This window comes from Orcinus orca, chromosome 16 (genome assembly GCF_937001465.1).
Source record: "Orcinus orca chromosome 16, mOrcOrc1.1, whole genome shotgun sequence".
In the NCBI taxonomy this organism is placed as follows: domain Eukaryota; kingdom Metazoa; phylum Chordata; class Mammalia; order Artiodactyla; family Delphinidae; genus Orcinus; species Orcinus orca.
Genome location: NC_064574.1, coordinates 27,588,503 through 27,602,020, shown reverse-complemented (window position 1 = coordinate 27,602,020; position 13,518 = coordinate 27,588,503). Strand labels below are relative to the sequence as shown.

The window sequence follows — 13,518 nt, the reverse complement described above, 5'->3', positions numbered from 1 at the left end:
AAGTGATCACACCAGTTTACATACTCACCAACGGTGGATGAGAATTTTTGTCACCAATCTGTCAACAACATCCTCATCAATTTACATTATCAGATTTTGAAGATTTTGCAGTTTGATGTGGCAGTTGCCTCCTTTGTACCTCCCAGATGTGCAAATGTTCAGGCTCAGGAGCCTCTGCCTTGTCCTTCCTCACTTTGTTTCATCTCAGTTGGCAAATCGCCTCTTCTTACAAGAAGGCCTCCCTGAGCTCCCTTAGTTGACTGGGATATCTCCCAGGCCATGCCTCCCACAGCCCCTTGTGCTTCCCCATCTCAGCTCTGGCAACTGGGGGTTGACTGCCTGCCCCACCAGACCATGAGCTCCCCAGGCAGGGACAGGTTTGCAGGCTGTGAGGAGCCTGAAAGTGCTACAGAGAGTGCTCCTGGAAGGCTTCATCCCCTCAAAATAAGGGCCTTCTCTTTCTAGCTCCTGCAAAGTGCCCCTTGGGAGGGCAGCAGCTCACATATCGATGGCATCTGGGTCCCCAGCATGTGGACTCAGCAGCCAGGAACCAACCACCTGGTTCCCTGAAGGCACCAACTAGTACCTTGTTCTTTCAATGCTGTGTCTAGCACAGAGTTGGTGTGAAATAATTGTTTACAGAATGAATGGCTGACACTTTATGCTTCTAAAGTTCCATAATTCAGTGGTGAAGCACGTACCGGACTATTTCAATGGGGTTACCTCTGGGAGAGGTGGAAGAGTCACAGTAATAATAACAACTAGTGTGTATTGAACGCCGACTTTGCTAGGCGCTGTTCTAAGCTCTTTATGTGACTTGACTCATTTAATCCTCATAGAGATGGGAACTCTTACCGACCCCAGTTTCATAGATGGGGAAACTGAGACACAAGGAAATGAAGTGACTTACAGACCCACAGCTTATAAGCAGTGGACTGGGATGTGAACCCAGAGCTCTTTTCCTGAGAGACCTCACCCTGCAGTCTTCTAGGAAAAGGGCCCCTTTCTTCCTTAAGTGTCTCTGAGGTGTCGACTTCCTTTTTAACCAGAGCAGTTCTGCTTTTGCATCAGCAAAGAATAATAAGACTTTTTAAAAGACCTGAGAGGTTGACCTGAGTCACAGTATCTGAGGAGCATAGCCTCACCCATGACCTGAGGCAAGGGTGCATTCCAACGGCACTTAGAGTTGGGGAGACCGGAGAGGGTGGGACTGCTTCAGGCTTTTTTGGGTGGATAGGGACCTGGGCAGGCCCTGAGAGACACACCCTCAGCAGGTTCGGGTTCCGGGCCCCAGGGCAGGAGGGGGCCCCAGGTGTACTGGGGCAAGTGAGTCAAGGGAGGGCTGGGCTGGGCACCTGGCAGGGGTGGAGATTTCTGCGTCTGGAAAGGGGAGCTGTGGGGCCTCCTGTGCATCCCTTATGGACATACGGGGAGCCCACCGAAGCCCCACACCAGAGGCCTCTTGCCCAGTCTCCCTCCTTCCACCTCCGTGGGCCTTGCAGCAGGGGTGGTGGTCTCTGCAGTCTGTGCAGAGGGCACCCTGGCTTGAGGCATGCCTGGCTGGTGGCATCAGCTTCTGTGGCTGCCGGGATCACACCGGCTCCCATGCCTCTGCCCTGGGCAAAGCCCAGGTCCACATTCCTGAGCATGAGCTCCTGGGGTCTGTGTGGGTGTGGTTGAGCGGTTGTGTGTCCTTAGGGCTTATATAGGATTCTGAAGTAAGTGTGTGTGTGTGTGTGTTGGGGGAGGTGTCTACATCTAAAAAGACTTTGGGGGACTTCCTTGGCGGTCCAGTGGTTAGGACTCTGTGCTTTCGCTGAGGAGGGCGCAGGTTCAATCCCTGGTCGGGAAACTAAGATCCCTCAAGCCTCACAGCGTGGCCAGTAATTAAATAAATAAAAAGACTTTGGGGGTGGTGGGAGGCAATACGGGGTCTTTGAACCGGTGAAGGTGGTGTTGGCTGGGTATGTGCCTTGCAGGGAGCCGGTGCACGGGGGAAGCTGGCTTCTTGATTTGTGTTTGGTTGTTTTCTCTAAGATGCGGGCACTGTGTGTCAGCATCTCGGTGTGAACAATACTGATCTGGGTGTAAGTGTTTGTTGTGTTTGGTGAATGTGTGTTGCAGTGTAAGGTGTGCGTCTGGGTTGTGTTTCTTGAGGGTGTTGCTGGGGCGTGTTGCTTTAGTGTTCTGTTAGGTGTGACAGTTGGGTATTTGGATGTGTTGCCTCCTTGGTCTCTATGTTTGTTGATGTGTTGGTTGTGCAGATTCGGGTTTGGGTTGTGTGTTGGTTGTCCCTATCACGTAGTGCTGTGTTGTGGGTTTGGCGGGCTGCTTTGTTGGCTGTGTGTATTGAGGTGTTGCTGTCAGTTGATGTGTCAGTCATGTCAGTTTGCACATATGTGCTGTGTTGGCCGTAGAGGTGTGTCACTCAGTGTGTGTGTGTAGCAGTGTGTTTGTGCAGCCTTGCAGGTTTGGCTGAGTGACCTAAAATGGGATGTCCCTGGGCCCCAACTCTGTGCCTCCCTTTGGCCCTGAGACGCCAGGGCAGCAGTGGTTCTTTGTCAGGCCACAAGAGAGCCCTCCCCGCATCTGCAGGGGACCCAGGGAGCGGCCCAGACAGGCAGGCTCCAGCTTCCCTGTTCATTGCTCTGGGGTCTCTTTGGAAAATGGGATGGGAAGCTAAAGGTGCACCCAAGGCTGAACCCCTGTATTCCCTGACATGACCCAGGAGTCCAGCACAGAACCCCTAGGATGGAGGGATGGTGACAGGCCTCATTTTACAGATGGGGAAACTGAGGTCCAGAATGGGAGAGGGACTTGGCAGAGGTTTTACAGCTGTTAAGGACAGATAGCTTGAAGTCCCCACACGCTCATGCACTCCTCCGTAGACTCCTGCTGGTTTGGGGGGATGAAAAAATGAGACCCCTGGGAGGACACAAAACTGTGTTCTGCCTCCCATTTCTGAATGCTTTCCATGTGCTGAGTACTGAAGAGTCATAACCTTGTGGATTAAGTTCAAATTTTGGCTCCATTTTGCACATGAGGTAACCGAGGACCATAAGTTAACAATTCATTAATTCAACAGTTATTACTCTAAATATTACTCTATTTTAAGTACTATGCTGTGTGAACTTGAGCGAGTCACTTACCCTCTCTGGGTCAGGCCCTGTGCTCAGCTCTAGGGACATAGCAGTGACCAAAGGAGCTGTGGTTCCTGCCCCACTAGAACTCACAGCCTGGGGAGGGTGCGGAGAAGATGGACAATTCCCAAGAAAACAAAGATCATTTCAGATGGTAATAAATTCTATGAATAATGAAGACTAGGAGAATGTGAAAGAAAGTGAATAGCCAAGGGAGGTTCTAAGAAGGCCTCTGAGGGGGTGACCCTTGACCTGAGACTCGAAGACTGAAGAGTCTTACAAAGATCTGGAAGAGCCTTCAAGGCAGAGGGAACAGCAAGGGCAAAGGCCCTGAGGTGGGACTGCACTAGTTTAGTAAAGGAGGCTGTGTGGCTGGTGAGAGAAAGGGAGGAGCAGGAGATGTGGTTGGTGTGGTTGGTGGTGCCTGCAGGGGCTGCAGGCCCGGGAGGAGTTTGGATTTTCTTCTCAGCATGATGGGCAGAGAGGAGTGCTGGCTGAGCACACAGTTCTGGGGGTAGAGGGTGGAGGGGGCGCTTCTAGTCTCCCATTATGGGGGGCGGGGACAGCCAGAGCCAAAGGTCTCTCCCCTGCAGCTCCAGCAGCCCCAGCCCAGAGGCGCCGGCCTGGCGGCTGGAAGACTACGCTGTGGGCACATCTGGGGAACAGCTGCTTGGCCAGGCCAGAGCGGGTCACGTGGCACAGGCAGGACCGCCCTGGAGCCTACAAGGCCAAGACTCCCTGGAGGGGCAGTGGGGAAAGTGCCGGACATGTACCCGAATCCCCGCAGTGTAGACACACGTGCACACAAGCCCCGCAGCCCATCACAGCCACTGCCTCAGGAGCCAGGCCACCTAGGTTCGACACACATCCTAGCTGTGTGATCTATCTGAAGCAAGTCACTCGACTTCTCTGGGCCTCGGTGACCTCAGCTGTAAGGGAGACACAATACTACCACCTCCGTCATGGGTGGTTTTTCTCTCATCAACAAGTACTCATTGAGTGCCTCCTGTGTGCCAGGCACTGTACTCGGCCCTGGGTTATAGCAATGACGAGGACAGCAGTGGTCCCTGCCCTCCTGAGCTCACTGTCTTGGGTTAAACTTGGAACCAGGCCTGACCCACACTGAGCACTTAGAAAATGGGAGCCATTTGCCTTGAGTCCTGGGAGCCAGAGGAAGGATTGTAAAGGCAGAAAGGGAGCTGTGGCGACAGAGGCACAATAACGAAAGGCCTTCCCATTCATCACCTCCTGGCATAGCTTATTTCACTCTCACAACCGCTCCACAGAGACGAATAGGGGTTAGGTCCAGTTTACACATGGGGCAAGTGAGGCACAACTTGTCAGTGGCAGAGCCAGGATTTGAAGGTGTGAAGGGCTGGTCCCTTCTCCTCTCTGGCCCCCAGTATTCCCATCTGTGAAATGGTGCATTATAATCACACAGCTGCTGCCAGCCCCAGGGAGCAGCTGTGAAACTCAGATGGTGCCAGGTGTGTGTGAAGGGCTTTCTGAGAGACAGCGGAACCCTGGGGTGGGACCATGGGGGTTCATTTAATGAGTCCTCCAAACTTCCTGGCCACCAAAAGAAGGGTCTGTTTTCCTGAGCTGACCTGGTAGTAGGGTTCAGAGGCAAACACTCTCTCAATTCCCACTACCAAGGAGAGGGCCAGAAAAAATGGCCATTTGGCAAAACTATAAACAGGCAGTCTTTATTTAAATTCCTTGTCAGGCCTTAAAAATGCTAGAGATAAAAACCAATGTCTGGAAGTACTGAAAGTTTTCTGGAGTGAAATGAAGCCAGCTTTTCCCCAGAGGCTTAGGATGGGTGTGTGTATAGGGGGGTGTCATTATTTCAGTTGGGAAGTTTGAGGGGAGCAGAGTGAAGGGAACGTTTCAGGGGGGTCTGAAAGCCCACCTTCCAGGACTCACTAAAGACCCCTGAGAGCAAAATTACAACCAAATGGGTCCCGGAGGGACGGGCCTACACTTGAACAGATGTTTTTACTGTTTAGTGAGCATCTACTCTGTGCTAAGACCACAGTAGGAGTTTTGCAAGCCTAATCTCAACGACTCCTCGAAGTAGCCTAAGGAGGTAGGAACTTCTATCATTTTGCCAGTGAGGAAGCAGAGGCTCAGAGAGGTGAACGGTCTTGCTCCAGATCACATAGTATAACAAAAATTTAAATCCCAAGCTTTTGGACCCCAAGCCCCAGCCCTTTACACTATTCCACAGCCAACTGTCTCTCCTCAAACTGTCAAAGCTTTACATGCCATTCACATGTCTTCATTCAGGCCTTTTCTCCTTGTGCTTTTCCCACATAAAGTGCCCAGAGGATAAGTCACCTCCTCTAGGAAGCCTCCCTGATTTCCTCCAAAGTAGAACTCATCTTTTCTTTGTGTGGCTAAGGCACCTAGCAGGCAATTTTCGTAATACAGTCTTGATATGGCTAGCACAGGAGGTGGACGCTCATGAATGTGAAGTGCACTTAGCTATTGGGGGTCCTAATTGTCCCTTGACTTTCTTTCTCTTCTTTTTGTCTGCAAAGTGTCTTTGACATTCCACCTCATCCTAGTCAGCAGTCAGGCCAGAGGGAGGTATATTAAACATTTGGAGGTTGCTTTTTATTACACAAAGTAGTACATGAAAAACACTTCTGTTTAAAAATATATTCAAGAAATACCTATGTGTAATGGATCATAGACCTAAAACCTAAAACTTCTGGAAAATATAAGAGAAAAGCTTTGTGATCTTGGGTTAAGCAGAGATTTTTTACATACGACAAGAAAAGCATGATTCATAAAATTAAAAAATTTTTTTAATTTTTATTTATTTATTTATTATTTTTGGCTGTGTTGGGTCTTCGTTTCTGTGAGAGGGCTTTCTCTAGTTGCAGGGAGTGGGGGCCACTCTTCATCGCGGTGCACGGGCTTCTCACTGTCGCGGCCTCTCTTGTTGCGGAGCACAGGCTCCAAATGCGCAGGCTCAGTAGTTGTGGCTCACGGGTCCAGTTGCTCCGCGGCATGTGGGATCTTCCCAGACCAGGGCTCAAGCCCGTGTCCCCTGCATTGGCAGGCAGATTCTCAACCACTGCGCCACCAGGGAAGCCCATAAAATTAAAAATTGATAAATTGGACTTCATCAAATTTAAAACTTTTTTTTTTTGGCTGTGTAGCACCTTCGTTGCTGTGCACGGCTTTCTCTAGTTGTGGGGCAAGCAAGGGCTACTCTTCATTGCGGTGCGTAGGCTTCTCAACATGGTGGCTTCTCTTGCTGCGGAGCATGGGCTCTAGGCACGTGGGCTTCAGTTGTTGCAGCACGCAGGCCCTAGAGTGCAGGCTCAATAGTTGTGGCGCAAGGGCTTAGCTGCTCCATGGCCTGTGGGATCTTCCTGGACCAGGGATCGAACCCATGTCCCCTGCATTGGCAGGCGGATTCTTAACCACTGTGCCACCGGGGAAGTCCTAAAACTTCTGTTCTTCAAAAGACATTATTAAGAGGATAAAAAGCATAGACACACACTAGAGAAACATTCATAAATCATATATCTCACAAGTGATATTTGTTCAAAATATATAAAGAACTCTCAAAACTCAATAATAAAACAAACAACCAAATTAAAAGAAATGGACCAAAGATTAAAGGGTGCACGAGGGATCCTTGTGATGGAACTGCTCTGTGTGTTCACTCTGGTGATGATCACACAAATCTACACATGTGATAAAATTGCACAGAACTAAATACACACTCACAAGTGCATGTAATCAGGTGAAATCTGAATTTAAGCAGAAATCAGAGGAATCTTATTGTGATATTGTACTGTAGTCATGCAAGATGCTACCATTAGGAAAACTGGGTGAAGGATACAAGGGGTCTCTAGTATTTCTTACGACTGCATGTGAATCCACAATTTTCTAAAAATAATGTTTTTATGAGCAAAAGAAATGAATATCTTCACCAAAGGAGATATATGGATGGTATATAGGCACATGAAAAGATGCTCGACATCTCTAGTCATTAGGAAAATACAGTGAGACACTACAGCACATCTGTTAGAGTGACTTTTAGCTTTTATTATCCATTCTCATAAATGAGCATACAACTGTTAGAGAAGATGTGGAGGAACTGGAGTCTTTTTTTTTGAATATTTATTTATTTATTGGGTTGCACCAGGTCTTAGTTGCATCAAGTGAACTCTTAGTTGCAGCATATGGGATCTAGTTCCCTGACCAGGGATCGAACCTGCGCCCCCTGCATTGGGAACGTGGAGTCTTAACCACTGTGCCACCAGGGAAGTCCCGGAACTGGAGTCTTAACACTCCTGATGGGAACGTAAAATGGTGCACTCACTGTGGAAAAGTGTTTAGCAGTTTCTTATAAAGTTAAATAAATATCTACTATGTGACCCAGTCATTTCACTTCTAAGTATCTGTCTAAAAGAAATGAAAGCATAGATTCATAGAAATTCTTGTATCCAAGTGTTCATAACAGCTTTATTTGTACTAACCCAAAAGCCCATCAACAAGTGAGTGATAAACACATTGAAGTACATCCACATCCTCCTACTACTCAGCAATAAAAAGGAACAAACATTCTCAAAATAATTACGCTGATTTAAAGAAACTATGCTGAAAAAACTACCAAAGAAGAGTATATACTCTATACATTATATGCTGTCTATACTGTACTCGAGTATATAAAATTCTAGAAAATGCAAACTAATCTATAGAGTGCTTGAGCACTGGGTAAGAGAGAGGGGAGGGAGGGGTTACAAAGGACAGATTAAAACTTTTAGGGGTGATGAAGTATACAGTTTTCTTAAATGTGGTGATGGTGCATGAGTATATATGTATGTCAGAACTTATCAGGTTGGACACTTTAAATATATGCACTTTGTGCATGTCAATTATACTTCAGTAACATTCTTTTAGGGAATTCCCTGGCAGTCCAGTGGTTAGGAGTTGGTGCTGTCACTACCGAGGGCCTGGGTTCAATTCCTGGTGGGGGAACTAAGATCCCACAAATCAAGCAGCATGGCCAGAAAAAAACAAAAAACAAAAACACTGCTTTTTAAAAAACAGAAGAATTAAATACCCCTGTGAAGATCAAAGTGAAATTCTGATTTCATATTGTTCCCCTTCCCTTCTCAGGTAACGTTAATAATTTGTTGTTTATCCTACTTTTTTTTTCTTTCTAATATTTTTTATTGAGGTGGAATTTAAATACAACGAAATGCACAAAAACATATAATTCGAAGTGTTTTCACTAAATCATACACTGTGTAACCCGCACCTCATCATGATATGGACCATTTCTATCCCTCCAGAAAGGTTCCCCACACCCTACCCTGGCAATTCTCACCCTCCACTCCCAGAGGCAACCACCATTCTGATTTCTTTCCCCTAGATTAGCTGTGCCTGTTCTAGAACTTCAAATAAGAGAAATCACACAGTACTGTGTTTGAAATTTTTTTCTGTAGCATAATTTCCTCTCTTGTTTTAAATTCATTTCCAGATACACACGTACTTAGGAGCAATAAGAGGTCCTACATTGACCCCCAGTCTAAAACTTGCTTTCTCCATCAACAGTAGGATCTAGATATCTCTCCGAGCCATGCTTCCCACCTGCTGCATAGCCAGGCCACTGCATTGACTTCCATTAATAATTTATATCATGTTGATGGACATTTAGGTTATTTCAACTTCCCCTCTCTTGCAAGTAGCACCTCAGTGAAACAGGCTGAACAGACATCCTTTGTGCCCCTGTGTGTAGGTTTCTCTGGAATTGATTCCAGCAAGTAGAATTGCTGGATCAATTAATAAACACTAGGTAATGAATTAATATTCTAATTTCCTCTGGTTGGTCATTGTCCTTCCAATTCCTTTGCACAGCAAAAAGCTCTCTCCAATCATTAGAGGATTGCTAAACAAGGTCTAGGGCATTTGGAGAGTTTGGGGTAGGGGAGTGCTAAGGGGATGAGGAGTCCAGCTAATTAGTGATCTCTCTCCTTTGAAGCTGGTCTCGCTGATCAGCTTTCCTGGTTTCCAGATGTGGAGGCAGGGGACCGGTTTATCGGCCCCTCCCCCAACCTGTGGGAAAAGGAAACTCGCTGATACCCAGTGAATTAATTGCAGGGGGAAAAGGGGCCATAATATCATCCTCTCCTATGTGAGCACAGAATTTTAGCCCCGCTAACGCTGTGTGACCTTGGATGGCTATTCTGAGCCTCAGTTTCCCCGCCTCTAGCCTATTCAGGGCTCTGGGGGCAGACTGCCTACCCTGGCAGGAAGGAACTGCATTACAATAAAGTGCCCTTGTTATAATAATGCAGCCATTACAACAGCTCTGGCTCCTGGGAAGCTTTTTGAGCCTCGGTTTCCTCCTTTGTATAAAGAAACCAAACAACTCCCCTCTTAAGAGTTGTGGCGCGGACCGCGTAAGATTGACAAAGCAAACTCTTCACACAGTGCCTGGCACCAAGTAAGAATGCAATAAATCGTCACCTTTGTCATTATCGAGATACCAGGCAGAAGTTCGGGCTCAGAGAGGGCCCGAGACTCAACTAAATTCATCCTGCAGCAGAGTTGGAATCGGAACTCTTTCCCCAGGCGTGAGCTGGGAGCTTGAGGTGGGGAGGAGGCAGTGAAGAAACCTCCCAAGTGGCCGGAGCTGTGGGCCTGGTGGAGAGGTGTGGGGCGGGGAGGTAAGGTGACCCTTGCCCAGCGACCGCGCCCGCGAGGAGGGCATTCCCAGGCCTCCCACCCGAGGCCTGCAGGTGACTGGCGGAGCTGGGGGTAGCTGGGGAGCTCCGGGGCTGGGTTTGCCGTCTCCATGGCGACCGCCCGCGCGGCGCCAGCCTGACAGCCCGTCCGGGTTTTATGAATGGGTGACGTCACGGGCCTGGCGTCTAACGGTCTGAGCCGCTTGTTCAGACGCTGACACAGAGCAGCCCCGGGAGTGGGGTGGGTGGGAGGGGGGAGACTCGAGCTCCGCAGCTGCCGCGCCGTGGGAGGGAGACCCTGATCCGAGGTCTTTGGGGGGGAAGGCAAAAAGGGAGAAAAAAATTTTAATTACTTAATGATGCAGATTTGGGGAATTTTTGCAGGGGGCTGTAAATCCAGGGGAGAATCAGGTAAGGCAGTCCACTCTGGGCGCCTTCTATCTTGTTCAGGTCCCAGAGACCCAGTCCCCAATCCTGGAGGAAGACTTTCCAGAATTAATTGCTCCCATCCCAAGGGGCCTGGGTTAGCCCGCCTGGTCCCAGGAACATTAACCAGCAACATTCTCTGGGAATTGGGAAAGGACACCGCCCCGGTGGGCAGAGTGTAAAGGAGGGCCCGCTTTAAGTTTCAGCTCAAATATTTGGGAGATCAGGGTCCCAGAGATAATCTTCCAATGGGGTCCAGAAGCCCAGGCTCAAGTACTGGGCGACCCAGATCCCGCTGCTTCTCCATCGGGACCTCAGTTTCCCTCATCTGTAAAATGGGGCTGGAAAAGTGAGAAAATGAACCTGGGAAAACTGATTCTTGGAATCTTTTCGTTATTGGTAATACCGGTTTAACCTCCTTCCCGAGGAGCCCAAGGCAGCCCTTGCCTCCACTAGCGACCTTGCACCGTGTCCTCCCACTCTCTCTGTTCTTGAGTCTCGGGTCCCTTTCCACGCCGGTGAAGGTGCAGTAGTAGAGCAGGAGGCGGGACCCAGAAGCTCTCTAGGCCGCGCCTCCAGACCTCCCATTGGCTGTTTTTGAACGTCTGAGGCCGCCCCCAAGGTGGGCGGGTGGGTGCGCCGCGGCGTCTCTATAAAAGTCGGGCGGTGGGGCTCGCATCTAGCTTTCTACAGCAGTCTTTTTACCGTTTCAACTTCATCCCGCACTCCCGTCGTCCGCCTCCTCCGTCCGCTTCATCTTCTCTCACCCAGACGCCAGAATCATGAAGGTCGCCAGTGGCAGCGCCGCGGCCGCCGCGGGCCCCAGCTGCGCGCTGAAGGCGGGCAAGACTGCGGGCGGCGCGGGCGAGGTAGTGCGCTGCCTGTCCGAGCAGAGCGTGTCCATCTCGCGCTGCGCCGGCGGCCCCGGGGCGCGCCTGCCCGCCCTGCTAGACGAGCAGCAGGTGAACGTGCTACTCTACGACATGAACGGCTGCTACTCGCGCCTCAAGGAGCTGGTGCCCACCCTGCCCCAGAACCGCAAGGTGAGCAGGGTGGAGATCCTCCAGCACGTCATCGACTACATCTGGGACCTGGAGTTGGAGCTGAACTCGGAATCCCAAGTCGGGACCCCCGGGGGCCGGGGACTCCCCGTCCGGGCTCCGCTCAGCACCCTTAACGACGAAATCAGCGCCCTGGCGGCAGAGGTGAGGTCCGAGTTGGAGTACGAGATCATTTTCCTTCTACGGATGGGGAAACTGAGGCCCAGAGAGGGAGGGGTTACTTGACCCTATGTCCGCCCCATCCTTTCGGGCACCTAGCTGCTCAAGGATGCCCAAGGAGATTGGAAAAGGTGCTGCCTCCTCGTGTTTCCTGGGGAAGAGGGGCTTGCAGCCCTGTCCCCTCCAACCTGCCCGTCTCACTTCTCTCTCCGTTTCATCACAGGCGGCGTGCGTTCCAGCGGACGATCGCATCTTGTGTCGCTGAAGTGCCGCCCTCAGGGACCGGCGGACTCCAGCCCTTCAAGGGGCGAGAGGAATAACTGTTCTCTGGTCCTTCCAAGCGCCTCGCCGGAGCTGGGGAGGAGCAAGACAGATCGGCGGCCATTGGGCGCTTGCTGGATCCAGCCCGGGGCTGGGGGACTGACAGGACAGGCTGACCCTCCCTCCTCGCCCACCAGCCACCAGAGACTTGGGGGAGTCCCCCCGTGTGTTTCTATTTTTTGAAAAGCAGACATTTTAAAAAATGGTCACGTTTGGTGCTTCTCAGATTTCTGAGGAAATTAATTGCTTTGTATTGTATATTACAATGATCACCGACTGAGAATATTGTTTTACAATAGTTCTGTGGGTTTTTTTTTTTTTTTTTGGTTGTTGTTATTAAACAAATACTTTCGATGGTGAAGTTGCAGTGAATTCTTGGATTGAGGGGAGGGGTCTGGGCTGGGGTGACCCCTGACCCTTTTCGCAGCTGCTGCTAGGGGGAGGGGACTGGAAGGCCACATCTGGACTGTCGCATTTACTGACCTGAAATGAGTGTTTCCGGTGTCTTTAAAGTCTATTCTTTCCCCCCATCCCTGGCCATTTCCCCGCTCCCTAGTGTCATAAAATTAAATCCTTTAGACTTTTAGGGTTTCTCAAAGTGGTCACTGGGTCGTATGGGTCACCTGGGGAGGTTGTTAAATGCAGATCAACCTGCCAAGGCCTCCTCTGGGTTGAAGAGTTTTCAACAAGTCAGTTACATTGGAGAACCAGGTCACCGGACCACCTGCATCTTGGCCGAAATGGGTGAAGCGAGACCCACAGGAAAGGGACTTTCCCAGAACCTCAGCTTGTCAGGGGCAGGACTTCCATCTTGCCCCATTCCCCTGTAGGAGGTGCCCCCCCCCCACGGGCTCCAGGCTTGTCCAAGTGGGTGAGCAAGTTGGCAGGGCCAGCCTGGGCACAGCTGCTGGGCCACCTGCTCTGGGTCTGGACTCGGCCCCCTCACCCTGGCCTGGCTATGCCAGCAGCTCACAGAACTTCTCTCTCCCCCAGGGCTCCTGTGTGGGCTCTGAGGAGGAGTGCGCGAGTCAGTCTGCAGCTCCTGAGCAGGAAAAAGGTGTCATTGACAAGGACCTATCTGCCTGGACATGTGTGAAAGTTTGTACTCCTGGGGGAGTGCATATGAGTGTCTGGACCTGTGTGTGTGACGTGAGTGAACTGGTAGTTACCCTGTGGGGCTGGGTCATCTGTTGGTGTGCAGGCCTGGGGGTGTGGTTGAGGATACACATGGGGATGTGTGCAGAAGGGCAAATGTGCACACATGTGTTCTGCAGGATAAGTGAGCACACTCCAGCTGTCTGGGCTGGTGTGCTCTGCTGAAATGCACTGTGCGGCTCTTGGCCTGGCTCTGGCTTGATGGACGGGTTTGTGTGTCTGGGGGCTGCAGAACTGCACTGGGTTTCTAAGTAGATGTCTGTAGATTGGCTGGCATTCCTGGGTCTCTGCTGGTCTGGGAGTGGGGGTGGGGTGGTAGGTTTATTCAGGGAAACCCTTCCTAAAATGTTCAAGTACCACCTTTCCAGGCAGTTGTTAGGACCTTGGGGACACCAACCCTTAAGTATCCCTACCAGGCAGTTGCCAGGTATTACACAGGTAGAAACTGAGCCCCAGAAAAGGCAAAGAACTTGTCCCAGAGAGTGTAAGGACTGTTAATATATTTTGTCAATAAATAAAATAGAATAAAATAAACAACAC

General features: G+C 50.3%; 2 protein-coding genes across 2 annotated transcripts in view; one reads left to right on the top strand and one right to left on the bottom strand.

Annotated features, from left to right (window-relative positions):
- BCL2L1 (BCL2 like 1) overlaps positions 1-13,518 on the bottom strand; it is an 871,182-nt gene that overhangs the window by 764,683 nt on the left and 92,981 nt on the right. The window lies entirely within an intron of this gene.
- On the top strand, positions 10,964-12,184 carry ID1 (inhibitor of DNA binding 1). The gene is made up of 2 exons (XM_004272688.3): positions 10,964-11,487; positions 11,726-12,184. Exons 1-2 carry the CDS (start codon positions 11,065-11,067, stop codon positions 11,765-11,767), a joined length of 465 nt encoding a protein of 154 aa, XP_004272736.1. The 5' UTR covers positions 10,964-11,064; the 3' UTR covers positions 11,768-12,184.